Below are 16,596 nucleotides of genomic sequence, written 5' to 3'. Positions count from 1 at the left end.
ATAAACTAAAAAAATAATAAACGAATAAATAAAACATTAACAAAAGATTTTAAAAAAAAAATCTCAGAGAAGCACGCATAAACAAAATTTTTTTTTTAACATTTTTGGAAAAAACGAATGGGCAATATTTCTCATGAAAAAGTGGATAAGCGTTCATACACAGCGCAGATCATAATGAGCGAGCGTGTTTTTTAAATAAAGTTTGAGGAAGCTTGATGATGACGTTGATCCGCGACCATGGTGTGCTGTAGTCCGTTTATAGCCTAGCGTTAGCATTTTATATCTGACGGCTTTATTTAGGCTTCAAAATGTATACATTTTGGATTAACTTGTAAATATTAGCTTGATAGACAAAACGTGTAAGGGTCACAACTCTTTGTTGAACACAGATCTTATTTTTTGCGATTTTCCAAAAGTCTATGGGGAAAATGCATAGCTTTTCGATCGAGGGAACCCATGCGCCGCTAACTTCAGAATTGTCCTACAAAGTGACGTCATAACTTCGGCACTCTATTAGCCGTATGTACTGTATTGCAAATATATATAATCCAATTTAAATTATGGTTGTATTTTTGCCTTTATGCAGATTTAAATAAGTGAATTACAGTGTTTTAATCCAAATATATAATTTAATTGGTATAACCAAAATTTAATGCCACAATCAAAAGTACCCCCAGAAATGTATTAAAAGTCGATTTTCTTTTTTTCTGGTTGTCCACCGAAGTTGCCAATTTACAATTTTTTTGTAAAACACTGTGTGTGGATGGGGTGTACGTATTTACACTTATTTGATAAGCTGGGCAGGAGAGCACAATGTTTATACAGTATCATCATGCCAATGGACTTTTGTTTTTGAGATTCATGGTGACAGAAGCAAATCACATAAGTTGTTTACCAAACATTGCTTTTTTTTTATTACATTGTCTAATGTCTCAGACACACCCACATGGTCACTCAGTTTCATTTAAGGTCAAGTGTGTAATTTCACCACTTTTTGCTGCAACAAACTACACACAATGTATCATACAAAACTGGAATCATGATATTTCTGAATAAAGGGATGCAACATTTGAGTAACTTTTCAATGGCTTTTATTAGAAAGACTTTCTTTAAATGTGAAGTAAAGCAGGACAAACAATACACGTGATGTTTTCCTATTAATTTGACAGTGATAATGTGACTAAATTCGGAAAAACTACTGCTATTGTGCATATCCTGCGCTGCTATAACATGAAAAATGAAATTAAATATGTTTATATGTCTTTTTCATTTAGTCATCACATTAGAGACACACATGAACCAGATGCATCACAAAGTTTAGGATAAATCTAGACTGTATAAAAACGACACAGATTATTTGCATTTGACGAAGCCGCTGAGATCTTCCAGGAACTTGATATACTCCTGATGCTCCAGCGACGTGCTCAACTCAATCAGCTCGTCGGCAAACGTGTTGTCAACGCCGCGGTCAGCCAGAAAGTCCATCAGATGGTCATACAATGCCTGAGAGAGTCAAAGGGGTCAGAGGTCGTTGCAGTGTTCTGAGCACACGCTATATAAAGGGTGCACATCAAGTATTCTTTTAATTTCAGCAATTCCGATGAAGTCATCAGATCCAGAAAAGCTAATGTGTTTATACCCAGTTAGCACATTATGTGATGTGGATTATTTAATGATCTATGCGTCCGATTATCTTGTGTGTGGGCTAGTTTGAAAGATAATCACCTCCTCTAATCACATCGGTTCAGATTGAACACTTAATGACACACATGTTTTTAGCATCTTTTTAAATGAGTAAAGTCTTACCCAGTCCAGGGAGTCTGTGTTGAGTGTGTAACTGGTTTCCTTCCACTCTTTGTCTCCCTCCGGCTGAAAACTGACCTCACGGATGGCAAAGATATCACTCTCCTCCTCGCCCTCACCGTGACCGTGACTGGTCTGCTCAGACACAAAGCACTTTGTATATTATGTCCAATGCTTGAGTGACACGTTATAATGAGACTATAATACACAGACTGTTTGCTGGACACATGGTCAAACACACACAAGACAAAGACGAAGATCCCCCATTTAGCCGTAACAGACTGTAGGGGCAAGTATTGTTAGCGAGCACCTATGAAGGCCAGAACGGTACACAAGGAGGTGGGTGGCCAGCACCACGCCCGACCACCTTTGTCTCCCCAGTGGCGATGTTTTTTTACACACCGCACCAGGTACTCATTTTAGGCTGAGTCGACCTAGGGGAGGCCCGGGACCGGTTCAGATAATCGTCACTGGTGTTGGCCATGAGCGGGAATTGAACTCGGATCGCCAGGTTCGTAGCGCGCTAACCGCTACACTACCGCTCCCCCACAGACACATGGACACATGGTCAAACACACACACACACACACTGCATGCAACAATCAGGTAAAGTATCGGCGGTAACTCACCTCATCTTCAGGAAAGTGACAGTCAAACACTAGTGAATTAGTTGCTCCCTGTTTTGTCACCTCTACCACAAAGTTTGGTGTTGAGACAATGTCAGGCTAAAACACAAACAATAAAAACATTTAAATGACAAAGAAACAGAGAGCTAGTCATTATTCTAATGTGACTTTATGTGTACTCAGATATAAAGTAAACAATATATCAGTCTACAAATGACATGAATTTACAAATTTGCTCCACTTTTAAAGGGGCAGTCACTTGATTTTAAAACGTTAAACTATTATGCATTTATAGTTAATTATTTTTATGAAACCGAAGCACTGGAGCATGACATCATATCCTGTTGCTCATTAAAGTTGCAGCGTCTGAAATCATTTAGCATGTTTGTAGTATAGTGCGAGTATACACTACACTTCTGTGCTCAAAACTAGACAAAAGTTTCATGCAGTCATCTCCGAATCCTCCTGTCACATGTATTTTCCAGCATGAATCAGTGACGAGTGAATCAGTGAATCAAGTGAATCGGTGATACCTCGTTCTCCTGTCCCTTCTGTGTCTGTTCAGGCTCTTCCTCCAGTTGTGGTGGGATACTGTTGTTCACGTTGAAAGTGACGGTGACTCTAACGACACAAAACAACCTTTTAATATGATTAATTACAAGGTACCATAAGAATGACTAAATCCCTGCGCCAATAATATCCACTTAATTTGTAAGATACGAAAAAAGCATTATGCAAATAAAGCAATAAACCACGAGAGTCAGTGATTTACAGTCATTTTATGGTAAATGTTCCAATCACATGAATCCAATAACTATTTGTTTAATAAATACATTTTATTTGTATTAATATAGGATTCAGATTGTCTGTAATTCATCCTTACTTTTCTCCAGCGATTGAGCGGTTAAGTTTGGCTTCCGTGCCGTTCAGTTCAAGCTCCCACCCGCCAGACATTTTAGGAAGTGTCTTGCTCTTTTGAATCTTCTTTTCTTCTTTGAGTTCGTCCGTGAGAAACTCTGCAAAAGCTTTATCACCTGAAGAATAAAGACAGAATCAACATACATTAAAAAAAACTATTACAACATAAAAAAACATCAGTTTTACCAACAACAAGATACTAGTACTGGAGAAGAAAACAGGTGTGCAAAATACACCACACAGGAAGTTGTCAACATAGTGTAAATTCAATTAAAATCTAATTTATTTAAAATAACCCAGATGTTCAAAAACAGTAGTATTAAATAAGACAACTGCAAAATACTTCTTGCCAATGTAGGTATTTCTTTTTAGTATCTAAACCAAGTAAGTCTATATAGTTATATAGAAATAAATATCTAAAATGATCAAGTTTATCTAGAAAGAAATCAATGTACATCAAACAGTTTGTATGTATAATCACAAACCCTAGTCTAGATATGGTTTTATCCAGTTTAGAAGCGAGGAAATGAACTTGCTTCATGGATATGGAAAAAGGAACAAAACAAAATGCCATAAAACCTGCAAACATCAATATGGTATTCATTAAAAGGGTAAGTTCACCCAAAATTGAAAATTATCCCATCATTTACTCACCCTCAAACCATCCTAGCTGTATATGACTTTCTTCTTTCAGCCAAACACAATCAGAGTTTTATTAAAAAATGTCCTGGCTCTTCCAAGATTTATAATGGGAGTGAATGGTACCTTAGATTTTGAAGCCCAAAAAAGTGCATCCATCCATCAAAAAAGTAATCCATACGGCACTTGTTTACAGGAAAGGAAAACAGCGAATAGAGGGGAGTTGTTTTAACTATACTGTAGATTTGTATTAGTCTTAAAATGGTGTTCGTGCATCTATCCAGTCATTCCAATCATCCATTCATGGCAGCAAACACTCTCAGCCTCTGTTGGCATTACCTGGCATTTCCACAGCACCACCACGTGTCCCGTACTCTCCGTCTACAAGATTTGTTTGTTTGTGCCGCTGCTGCAGCCTCCTCCATCTCCCGGAGTTCCCGGTCGGTGTACTCCGGTTCAAACAAATAGGGCTGGTATGGATTACTTTTATGATGGATGGAGGTGCTTTATTGGGCTCCAAAATCTAAGGTACCATTCACTCCCATTATAAAGCTTGGAAGAGTCTGGACATTTTTTAATATAACTCCGATTGTGTTTGGCTGAAAGAAGAAAGTCATATACAGCTAGGATGGCTTGAGGGTGAGTAAATTATGGGCTGATTTTCATTTTTACCTGTTCATTTAACCCTTTAAGACGGCATGATTTATTAAATTAAGTTTGAAATATGGCTTTGCGTGATTACTAAACAGCAAAAGGCTGCATTTTAAAATCGGATAATCCACATTCATTATTTCAGTCAGCGCTGTGTGAGCACGCGGCGCCCTCTAGCGTGTTTTTGCGGAACACCCTGAGCAGCGGAGCAAATTCAAAGGACAATTATTACAATTCAACTCGCAAAGTTTGTCAAAATGATCACGTCCCAAATGTTGGCAATATTTGCAGAACACTTAAAACACGTCACAGGTATGTAAAAGGAGCGTGGATGTTTGATTCTCACATTTATAGCCTATCCATATGATTTGATATGAAGCGCCAATAACTGTCACGTGAATTATGAGTTATTGTTATGAGTATTTAAAGAAAAGGAGCCAATTATGTTCATCAACGTGCAGCCGGTCTTTACATGCATTATAAATGAAGTTGAGCTAAAATCAACAATCGCACTGGAAATATTATCCCAGCCCAATGTAAAATTAAGAAATATTTAACACTATTTCTAGGTCACTTATCAAGAACTGATCATGTTAAGTACTTTGTAGGGAAGAATGTCTTGCTTCCACTAAATCACACAAGATGGATTTTCTTGGAAAACTCTCAAATCATGCTGGGTAACATGATCATCAGGTTTTACACAAACTTCCATGCCAGCTCGAGAGCATGCAAAAGGGGCAACATACCAAGTACTAAAACATTCTAGAATGTCAATATTTCAATTTCACATTTTACTCAAATTGTTATGCTAACAGTATAACTTGTAATGTCAAAGTGAATTACAAAAGAACTCAAAATAGAAGCTAGTGGTAGTCAAAATGTCCTCCTGACATTTGTAAGTCAGTGTCAAGGTCATTTGTTTGCTTCCTGACCGAAAACACATTAAAATATCCAACTTTGATCACAAAATGCAAGTACTGCATCAGAAGTTATAATAACCTTTAACTGCAATGCTTACTAATCAGTCTTGAAAAAACAAAGGCATTCAAGCTATATCATTAATATGCCACTATAAAGGTGGACTACATTTTTTAGATGTCGTCTTGGATTTACACTGACACCTAGAGGCCTGGATGCTGCGTTATTCAAACAAAATAGTTTTAAGTTATCGATGCCATTGTAGTAATTCACTCTTCACAGTCAGTCGTGATTAATTCATGAGTGAAAGTGTCCAGTAACAGGACGGTTATTGAGATTAATAGAGTAGTGTTCGGCTGGTCATGTGATCCCAACATGCAGGGGCGGAGCCAGGAGTTTTTCACAGGGGGACCGTGCAGGGTCCAGCGATCAGTCTGTGGTCTATTGTTCGTTTCGTCAGATGGGGTGTTGTTGTTCGTGTAGTTGGACAAAGGGAGTGGGGGGGTTTGTTTGTATTTTTGGACGAGGTGGGGTGCTGCTATTCATAATCGTCAGATAGGGTGGTGTTGTTCGCATCGTCGGACAAAGGGGGATGTTGTTTGTATTGTTGGACCGGTGGTGTGGTTCATATCGTCGGACGGGGTGGGGATGTTTGTATTGCCGGAAGGGGGAAGGGGGGTGTTGTTTGCATAGTTTGACAGGGTGGGGGTGTGTTGTTCGTATCGGCGGACGGTGTTGTTGTTTGTATTATCGTAGCAGGGGGTTGTGTTATTCGTATTATCAGATGGTGCCATTGTTCGCATCATCGGACGGGGTGGGGTGTTGTTCATGTCGTCGGACGAATGTGTTGTTCGTATCGTTGTATGAGGAGGGTGTGCTTTGATCGTATCATCTTGGCCAAAATGGCATTTGCCAGTGGGGTGGCCAATAGGGTGGCCAGGCTTCGGTCCATTTACATTTACGCATTTGGCATACACTTTTATCCAAAGCGAATTGCAGAGCCCTTATTACAGGGACAATCCCCCCAGAGCAACTTGGAGTTAAGTATCTTACTCAAGGACACAATGGTGATGGCTGTGAGAATCGAACCAGCAATCTTCTGCTTACCAGTTATGTGCATTAGACCACTACACCACGGCCACCCCTTACCATCCCCTAGCTCCGCCCCAGCCAACATGGCAGCTTTAAAAGGTTACTGATATGACTGGAGTCTTCATCTCATGCAAGTGTGCATGATTCTATACATGCGCTTAAAACTTACAATTAATGTCTTTAAAAGTCAAACGCTTTAAATGAGGAAACCGCAAACGGATATAAATATAATTGATATAGAGTGCATTCACAAGAGCAATTCCTCGCTGATGAAATACTTCAGACCTGTGCAATACTAGAGAAATTAAAATGCATTAGAAAAAAAAATTATATAACTTTTAATTTTCTATTTATTTACAAGTCTTACAGCCTGGAAATGACACGGTGACACGGTACAGTGACGGTACTTTGATCTGTATCGTGCTTCTGAATAATTACATGAAGTAAGTAGTACAACCATTGTACTTTTTTGTTTGCGGTAAACACCAAGTTAGCTTATGAAAAAACGAATAATACAGTTGTGTTTACCATCTGTGTGGAGACCTCCACAGCCGCAGGACGCTGAAGGAAGAAGCCCCTTAGAAGTGAGCAGCTTCGGCCTGTACCCTGATGCCGCTCCGTTATGACACATGCTCCAGATGGACCTGGTGAACGGTCTGCTGCTGGGATTTAGCGCGGATCTGATGATAGGAGTAACCGGAACAGAAGCGCTTCTGCTGGAGAAACGGGCTGCGAGGTGAGCGGCGCGGCTCAGAGACTTCAGCATGACTGCGGGTCGAGTCGGTTCACAGTCCCGGTAACAGATAGACAGAGAGCGGCTCTTCCCTAATGATCGCGGATTACACTGACAAACACGAGGGAAAGGACACCGTAACCTCGGCACTTTCCACCGGAAGCATTCGCCAAAGGGAACCGGAAATGGGTTAAAAGTCCCTCACGTTGTCAACGTCGTTACCATGTGGTCCGTTCGAGTTTAAAGTCGGTTAAAACGAGCAGATTAATATTGACTTTGTTTTTATTATCAGTCATGCAGCTTTGTGGAGTTTGTAGCGAGCAGGTTCCAAAATACAGATGTCCTGCGTGCAGAATAAGATAGTAAGTTATGTATTTGGTCATTTTTACATTTTGATGTTTTTTTTTTTATAACCAAACCTTTATAAGTATCTTTATATTTCCTAAAGGGACATGTTAAAAATGGTATACGTCTAAACGACGTACAATTGTGTGGGGGGGGGGGGAAATCAGAAACGCCTTAAAAAAAATGTTAAACTGCTTCTGTGACTAAACAATTAGCCGCTACGTAAATATATTTATTGATATTTTAAATTTTCATTATATCTTATCATAACAGGGTGGACTTGTTATGCTTGACCACATATGACTAACATTATAAAATAAAGGAAACATAAATAAAACAGAATATTTAAAGGCGACTCAGTATTTTTTTCCTTGTTTAAAAAGTTTTACGTCTATAGAAATGAATTGATATTTTGAAACATGAATAAACTCGTAATCACTCCAATGATATCAGTAACCTTATAAAAGCTGTTTTATTGTACATGGAGAGGGTCAACACATGGGGGCTGCCATGTTAGAATCACATGACCAGCTGAATACTACTTGCTTAATATCAGTAACCGTCCTGTTATTTGACCCTTTCACTCAGGGATTAAATTAATCATGACTGACTGTGAATTGGGAATTTATACGATGGCATCAATTATTTTAAATTATGCTTTATCCAAGCCGCTAAGCGTCCGTGTAAGGTCAAGATAACACAAAAAAGTGCACCTTTAATTGGTGATGTCACTTCCGGTCATGAAATTCAGTGCTGACACGAAATGCTTATTTTGCCAGAATTATACCGAGACTGTTTTCCATTTGCCATTCCGTTAGCATGTTTATTAAATAATATCTTTCATACATTTTTAATGCATTTCAAGAATATTATCTTTTGGTATTTTGAGTCAGATCCCACAAAAGAAAGTTATTGTTTTATTATAAACTTAATGCTATTTTTGTTGTGTTTGTCCAAGAAAGGGCCGTCCACTACCCTCTCTTTTTTCAAAACAGTAATGCATAGAATAGCCTTCATCTCTCTAAACCAATAGACTAAATGAGAAAATAAAATTTCAGGAGAAATGTGTTTCTTTTCACCTATTTTTAAAGCCAAAATTTGACTTGCAAAACTGTATTGTGATTTCTGTATGTAACGCAACCATTTTCAATCGTTCTAAAAATAATACGTTTTTCTTGAGTACCAAATTAGCACTTTAGAATGCTTTTGTAAGGACTAGATGACACGGTATATGTTTGCCATTAAAGGTAAAGAAATAAATGGAACAAATACAACTTAAAACTATTTTTTCAAACCGTAACACTAATTTGCAATTAATGATTTTGGCAGTATTTTTGATCAATTTAATGCATCCTTGGTGAAAGGAAGCATCTAATTCTTTCCGGAACAAAAATGTCTTTGTGTTCTAAAAATGGAAGCGAATATTCTAAGTATAATATAATTTTCATAAAGTAACTAGTAATTACTTTAATAGTTCTTCGGCTATTTATACTACTTACTTACTCTTACTTGAGTCATAATATTTCTCAGTACTTCTACTTGTACTCAAGTGAATTATTTCTTCAGTAGCAGTACTTTTACTTAAAGGAGACTTATTATGCCCCTTTTTACAAGATGTAATATAAGTCTAAGGTGTCTCCAGAATGTGTCTGTGAAGTTTCCGCTCAAAATTCCCCACGGATCATTTATTGTAACATGTTATAAATGCCTCTTTTTGGGTGGAATCAAAACCACGCTGATTTCGTGTGCGTCTCTTTAAATGCAAATGAGCTGCTGCTGCTCTCCGCCCCCTTTCCGGAAGAGGGCTGTGCCTTTACAGCTTGTGCTTTGGTTACTACAGAACTAATATGACTGACAGCATAAACACCAGAGGTCAGGCAGGGGGGGGGGGGGTGGGCTGTCCTTTTCTGCATATCGCGGCGCTGTTTTGTGGGCCGTTCTGCATAACGCAACTGCTCATTTTAGCTTATCGCGCCACTTTCGGCCCATTTTGTGGCCGACCCACCTGGCCCGCTTGGTTCTCCCGATGGTCAGTCCGCCCCAGATCAGCCCCAAAGTGCGTCAACCCACCGGGAAAATGCCCGGTATGCCAGATTACCAGTCAAGCTTGTCCAATGCGTCTTCAGCAATCAGCCTCCAATTTAAGTCACATTCTCATATTTGCTTCACGTTTCAACTTATAGAAGTGTAGTTTCAGAACTTTTTTTTTAACCATTTAATGTGTTTATTTGTATATGCAGATTAATGATCAAATGTAGAAATGGCACTATTAATGTAATGGTAGTTTAATGGCAGTAAATCGTGTCCCTTTAGTGAGTTGTAGCACTACAGGCCTTTTCAGATCACCTGGTTTTGTAAACTAATACAAATAGTTTTTCTTTTTCTTGCAGTTGTTCATTGAGTTGCTTTAGGAGACATAAAGATGACGGTAAGACTTGTTTGTTGCAACGTTCTATTGATAACCATGTGTTATTGTTTACATTATAAACAATTCGTTTTGTTTATCCTGCCTGTCAGATTCGTGTCACCTATTCAAAGAAACAGCACCACCTGTCGTCACCCCAACACCTGTGAGCCACGGTTAGTTATGTTTTATAAGTATGTAATAATGCATAAATATAATCCATTTGATGGATGGATATTAGCTGTCACTTATTTACGCTATTACATGCAAATGTGTGTCAGCTGAACAGCCGTGGACTGTTGATGATCTCCTTGATGAAGACAGTCAAAGTGACAAAGTGCCGTTACAGAAACTTCAGCAACTAGGTGAGTGAACATGAGGAAATCATTATTTAGAATAAACTGATATGGGTTTTCAATCTCTGGTTAAAACTTTGCCGTTTCATAGATTCAATTTATTTATTTTTAACGCAGGTGCGTCCGAGGCGCTGGCGTCTCTCTTGTGTAATCCACATCTCCGGCAGTTAATGATGTCGGTGGACTCGGCTGAAGATAAAGCCAAAGCTGTGAAGAATGCCATGCAGGAGCCACTGTTTGTGGAGTTTGCTGATCAGTGCTTGAAAATTATTGAACCAGCACAAATGGAAGATGATGATGATGATGTATAATATGCTTACTGTCACACATGGACTGCTTCTGAGCACGGACTAAACCACATGCAAGTCCAATACTCAAGAGTTGGGTGCTGTTTTTAGTTTGATGTTGGAATTTGTAACAATTCCTGTGTCTTTCAAATAGTGCAAGATGTTTATTTTTTTTATTAAACAAATGTGCTTTGTAAGGAAGCCCTAAACCGCATGGTGAAAAAATAAAAAAGTGTCTCAGTTCCTTCCTGAGTCTAAGTTTAAAAAAAAAAATTCTCTCTTAAAAAAATATTCTTCAAAAAACTATTTAAAAAAACAAATGCGGTACCAACTTTGGCCACCAGGTGCCACTATCAGTAAACGTGTAATCTTGTGCTTTCTCTGTTGCTATAAAGTGTCATATTGCAGACTATCATGGTGAAATTTAATTATAATAATATATTTTAATATAACAAGTTGTCTTTTCAAACACTGTCTACCCCTCACCAATTTGTTTTGGATGAGCATTTTACATTGGCGTAACTGTTTCCACAGACCAACAATATTTGGACATTTATTTGACAGTCTTCATCTGGAACTCTTCACTTCTGCAGTAGACGGTGTTTCAAAAGCGTAGACAACTTGTTATATTAAAATATATTATTATATTTCAATTTCACCTGTCTGCAATATGACATAGCAACAGAGAAAGCATTAAAAGCGTAAGATTACATGTTTACTGATAGTGGCACCTGGTGGCCAAGGTTGGTATCGCATGGATTTTTTTGAAGAGGGAAAAAAAAAAATTTTGAAGAGAGAAAATTATTGTATTCATTTAGAGAGACTTTTTTTTTTATGAGAGGGGGAAAAAGTAAAAAAAAAAAAAAATGTTCACCTTGTGGTTCAGGGCTTCCGTAGTTTTGAATGCAAAGTTGTAGTGAGAGTACAACAAGTTAAACGTTACACAGTCATTCTGAAATGCTTTTTGGCCATTTTACTCACATTGTACATTGTTCTGTACAGCAGTAGGTCATTGCATTCCATCACACACTTAATGCATTTTTCTCTAAAAGAAATCCCAGGACCAGAGAACATGCATATACTGATCTTTATTGTCATTTTCAAACACAACAGTTTGACAAAGTCATCATTTTATTGTTTGCTTGTTTTTAACTCGTTACCGTTTATAGTAGCTGTGTCCAGACTAATAACCTGATCTGTTTTGAGGTCTCAAATTTTGTGGTTAACACCCTGAGATAATAAATATATAGAGGTACATGTTGCTTTTGGTCATAAATGCAAATCTTGCACATGTAATTAAATGTTTCATAACCAAAAAGACATGGTAGCAGAGCAATTTAAGGAGGTGGGTGTCCTTATAATTCCAGCTTTTCTTAAAATAAATGTTAGTGTTGTTATGGACGATACCAAATGATAGTTTATAGCAAAGCAGCATATTCTGATGATATTTATTAGGAAGCACTGATACAAGTTGTTGAACACCTTTCCCTTGTATTTTAATACGAATTAGTGTTTCATGTTGTACATTGTGTAAGGAATAATAAAAATAATTAAAAAAACTATATAAAAGATATAAACCATTGGTAAAACTATACTGTAGTCATATCAATAATATATATTCTCCGTTATCTTTAAGGATTATAAATACATCTTGCAATGTTTTAAAACCCATTACTTTATTCATAAAATCATATTAAATATTCAGGAAAAATTTATTTGGAAAATCCCCCAATTTGGGTTATATCAGCTGCACATTAACAAGTAAATTGGGAAAAACGAAATGATCCTCAAACATCACTTAATCACTCAATCACTGATCGTGCAGGAATATCGGAGTATGTTTTCATTATAAACAGTCTAAAATACACTTATTGAACACGCTCTATAATAAAAGGCACTTGTGCTTTACCATGCCGAGGCCTGAGAGAGTATAAAGAACTGCTGTATTACACTAGAAGACAACAACAATAAGGCAGCTAAATGATTAATATCACTTATTTGTTCCCAAGTTTCTGAGGGTATTAAGGTGCATTGATTTGATGAAAGCTTGTAGTGTCATTCTGCAATGTCATGAAAGATCAGTTTCTTTCCAGCAATATCTGGTTGAGTCCAGTCACCACCTCAGTCTGGTGTGCTGGATGCATGTCAGCATAGAGCAATGGAGACCTCTGCAGATGCATCTTAACAGACCCCTATGAGAAAAAACAATCAGTCAGCTTCCTGTATTGCTCGTCAGTTTTGACAGTAATCAATGTGTTAGATGTAATAAAAATGGTTTCCTTCATCTTAGCGGTACGATACTTGATCTTTCCTTCACTTGTCATCTGCACACACACACACACACACACACAACTGTTTGATAATGTCTAAATTAGGGTTGCATGGTATACCGGCACCACTAACGACCAAACGTACCAAACCCCCCAAAAAATGCTTCTTGCTAATTTTGATACCATGCTACAGTGTGGTGAAATTAGCAACATTTTAAGGCATGTGATTTTTTATTTTTTTTAGATTAATCAATGACAATTTGACAATTAAAATCTTGATTTGGCTAATTGTAACTATTAAACAGCAGAAGGATTTCATTTAATAAAATAATATGCAGTCTACACGCAATGCAGGCTTCAGAATGAACTAAAGGTGCCGCACTGCTCTCTGTCACGCACACACACACACACACACACACAGACAGATCGCACATAATGCGCCGTGTTTAGTGTATGAGCGGCTATTAACACTCACACGAACCCCTCCAGTGCTGATCTGAGATCTCAGCTCGCAACTATCATGAGTATTTCGGGATTTCATTTAGTAAATGCGGATATTATTAAAAAACTACCACACTTAAACGTCCGTCAAAATAAAAGCTTTTAAGAATTAAAGGTATTTATAGAGTATTGACGTTGACTATCACCCCTGGTGTTGCGAGTTTGAATCCAGGGCATGTTGAGTGACTCCAGCCAGGTCTCCTAAGCAACCAAATTGGCCCAGTTGCTAGGGAGGGTAGAGTCACATGGGGTAACCTCCTCGCGGTCGCTATACTGTGTTTCTCGCTCTCAATGGGGCGCATGGTGAGTTGTGCGTGGATGCCGCAGGGAATAGCATGAAGGCTCCACACGCGCTACGTCTCAAGTCACGTGATAAGATGCGCTGATTGACGGTCTCAGACGCGGAGGCAACTGAGATTTGTCCTACGCCACCACGAGGACTTTGAGCGCATTGGGAATTGGGCATTCCAAATTGGAGAGAAAAGCCCCCAAATGTTTTTATTAAAGGCATTGCGACAAAAATATTACTATTGTATACAAAAACATAATTTTCAAAGTAATATGCAGAATTTGCAACTGCAAGACTTTATGCCGTTCTTTTAATCAAGTCATTTTCTGTGTGATTTAATCAGTAATCTGAGGCCATTTATTTGTTGCTGAAGTATCAGGTACCAGGGCTGGTATTATACGGAGCCAAAATGTTGGTATTGGAGCAACCTTAGTCTACATATATACATCCAAATGCATAACTTGTGCTCAAATGTTTAATTTGGCCTACTACACAGTAGGTGTCAGCACAGAACACTGCCGCCATCTACTGGCTATTATTGTCATATCATGATTTTCAAGTCATGTTATTTTTCTCTTTTCACCAGATGGCAGCATTTTGCCCCAATACATGAGACGTTCTCATATTTTCTTTCAACTAGATTTTCACTGTAGTAAAGTTACATAAATGTGCTTATTTACATATGCAAATGAATGGAGCTTGAATTGACTATTGAATTCATCTATTAAGATTAACTGTAGTATTTCAAGCATCTCTTACCCATGGTTGGGCTCTGATGGATGCCACACCCTGGTCAAACTGGTTGGTCTTTACTTTGTATTCGCCGTTCCTGAAAGGGATCTTCAGACAGGACATCATGGACATGACCCTTTGGAAACCAGTGGCGGTCAGAGACACAGTGACGGTGGGAGCTGAAGCCATTGCCAGTCCGATGGGCCAACCTCTGACCAAGACAGGTTCCTGGATGCTGGAGAGCTGCACTGAGCCTCGCTCCTTCAGCAGAGGATCGAGCTTGGGCAACACAGATGCTTTCTCCTCCATAAAATCCTCAGCATCATCCAGCTCTGCCTCAGCTAGTGCATCCATCCATGCCTGGATATCAAGTATTAATGCAAAAAGAGAAAAGACAGAGGCACCATACACATGTAACTGAGTCTGAAAGTAAAATTAAGTATTATATCAATGCGTTTTGAATGCATAAAGAGTGCTCACTCTCCAGCGCCTCCATCTGGTCTGGATGATGGATGCAGCTTTGTGCCATTTCTCCACCTTTCTTCTGAGCAGCCAGCTTCTCACCCCTGTGATGGACAGATCACAAGTATTATATGGTTGACGGACATTCAAAGGTGTGCAATTCCTTTTCAGTATACGCAATACAATGAAGTAGTTCCAGTTCCATAATTCAATGGGCCTTCGTTAATTATTCCTTATGCAAAGGTTTTAAATTGGCATTTGTACGGTAATTTTAGGACGTTACGTCGTCATGGCAACGAAGTTGTAAAACTGGATATAACATTAGTGTAATAAAATGACACCTTTTCTGTGTAAAGTCTTGTTAACACACATACTGTTTACATCTTGTGGCTATACTTTTAAAACATTGAGTGAGTATTTAATGTTTACGGATTGGCCCCCATTCACTTCCATTTTAATTACCTCACTGTAAGCCAGATTTTTGCTTTATTTAAAGAAAAGGATTTTTTTTTTTTTTCACCCGTTGTGTCATTTAAAAAAAGAAGAAAAAACAACAACATATTATATCAAAACAGGTTCAAAATATTCCAATAGCAACTTTTTAATCATGGTGATCATGGTCAGAGTAAAAAATGAACACCAAATTAACAAACGTGACACCGCATTTTCCAGTTACTAATAAAATCCTGTGTGTGATTTAACTGTGTTACAGCTTACAGCCAAGAGCAGGTGCTCAAAAGGTCATGTCACTTCCTGTTTGCGTGACAACCCAAGAATAAATACAGATAAACAGTCTGTAATAAATACACCTCTTCATGGTGAATAACACTTAAACCCGCTGAATTGTAACAGTCTCTCTTTGATTTACACATGATTAAATGTGTAAAAGAAACACTTATTTCTTTAGATCAAAATGTGACTTAAAGTTATATACAGAACACTGATCTCAGTACAGCTGCTGTTTGGCTCAGGTGAGCTAGATCTGTTCTGTATTTAAGGGATAAGCAGGTGTGAGGTGACCACGTGCACGGTGTCTAGACAGATGGCAGATGTCACATCTTTTAGCCGAGCAGAGGAGAGAGGGGTGGATGGTTACTGCCAGGGTTCCCACGCCTTTCCACTAATGAATTTAGATTACCATTTCAGTTGTTTGCAATTATGGGATTAGGATATGTAAAAAATACTTTTATTACAATCAAAATTTCAATAGGTTTGAATTGTGATATTTCATGACAACGGAGCACATTTACGATATCAATTTTCATTATTGTAATTAGAAGAAAAATTAATGAGTATTCCATTTCCAAATATTTATTTAAATAAGCTTCATTTAGCCTCAGTGTTTCTTCATGTTTGTGAAATTCACCTTAACCCTTTAAGCTCTGAGATTTCTTGTTTCAGTGGCATACCTAAATTAAAGGCTTGTCTTACTCGGCAAAAATAAATAAATGTGTTTGGTATCATTTCAAATTTTTTAATGATATAGATTATGATAAATTCTGAGACTCTCAGCCTAAGAAACTGCTGAAAGATCAAAACACAAATTCTTATTATGTTTCTGATTTGGCAT

General features: G+C 38.0%; 3 protein-coding genes across 3 annotated transcripts in view; 1 reads left to right on the top strand and 2 right to left on the bottom strand.

Moving 5' to 3' along the window:
* Nucleotides 1–1,074: 1,074 nt before the first annotated feature.
* c1qbp (complement component 1, q subcomponent binding protein) lies at nt 1,075–7,551 on the bottom strand. The gene is made up of 6 exons (XM_052110283.1): nt 7,176–7,551; nt 3,313–3,463; nt 2,963–3,050; nt 2,433–2,528; nt 1,807–1,938; nt 1,075–1,503 (listed from the first exon to the last, which is right to left on the bottom strand). Exons 1-6 carry the CDS (start codon nt 7,411–7,413, stop codon nt 1,354–1,356), a joined length of 855 nt encoding a protein of 284 aa, XP_051966243.1. The 5' UTR covers nt 7,414–7,551; the 3' UTR covers nt 1,075–1,353.
* A 28-nt stretch (nt 7,552–7,579) lies between these two features.
* On the top strand, nt 7,580–11,623 carry znhit3 (zinc finger, HIT-type containing 3). The gene is made up of 5 exons (XM_052110420.1): nt 7,580–7,742; nt 10,116–10,153; nt 10,243–10,305; nt 10,411–10,494; nt 10,603–11,623. Exons 1-5 carry the CDS (start codon nt 7,675–7,677, stop codon nt 10,794–10,796), a joined length of 447 nt encoding a protein of 148 aa, XP_051966380.1. The 5' UTR covers nt 7,580–7,674; the 3' UTR covers nt 10,797–11,623.
* A 552-nt stretch (nt 11,624–12,175) lies between these two features.
* The window catches only part of LOC127631753 (unconventional myosin-XIX), a 29,756-nt gene continuing 25,335 nt past the window's right edge, over nt 12,176–16,596 (bottom strand). The window contains exons 21-23 of the mRNA XM_052110063.1: nt 15,045–15,130; nt 14,592–14,924; nt 12,176–12,964 (exon numbers count right to left, since the gene is read on the bottom strand). Coding sequence (XP_051966023.1) covers nt 12,851–12,964; nt 14,592–14,924; nt 15,045–15,130 — 533 coding nt within the window. The 3' untranslated portion in view covers nt 12,176–12,850. The remainder of the gene's footprint in view (nt 12,965–14,591; nt 14,925–15,044; nt 15,131–16,596) is intronic.

This window comes from Xyrauchen texanus, chromosome 3 (assembly GCF_025860055.1).
Source record: "Xyrauchen texanus isolate HMW12.3.18 chromosome 3, RBS_HiC_50CHRs, whole genome shotgun sequence".
NCBI lineage: Eukaryota > Metazoa > Chordata > Actinopteri > Cypriniformes > Catostomidae > Xyrauchen > Xyrauchen texanus.
The sequence above is the reverse complement of the archived record's forward strand: the minus strand, read 5'-3'. Positions and strand labels throughout refer to the sequence as shown.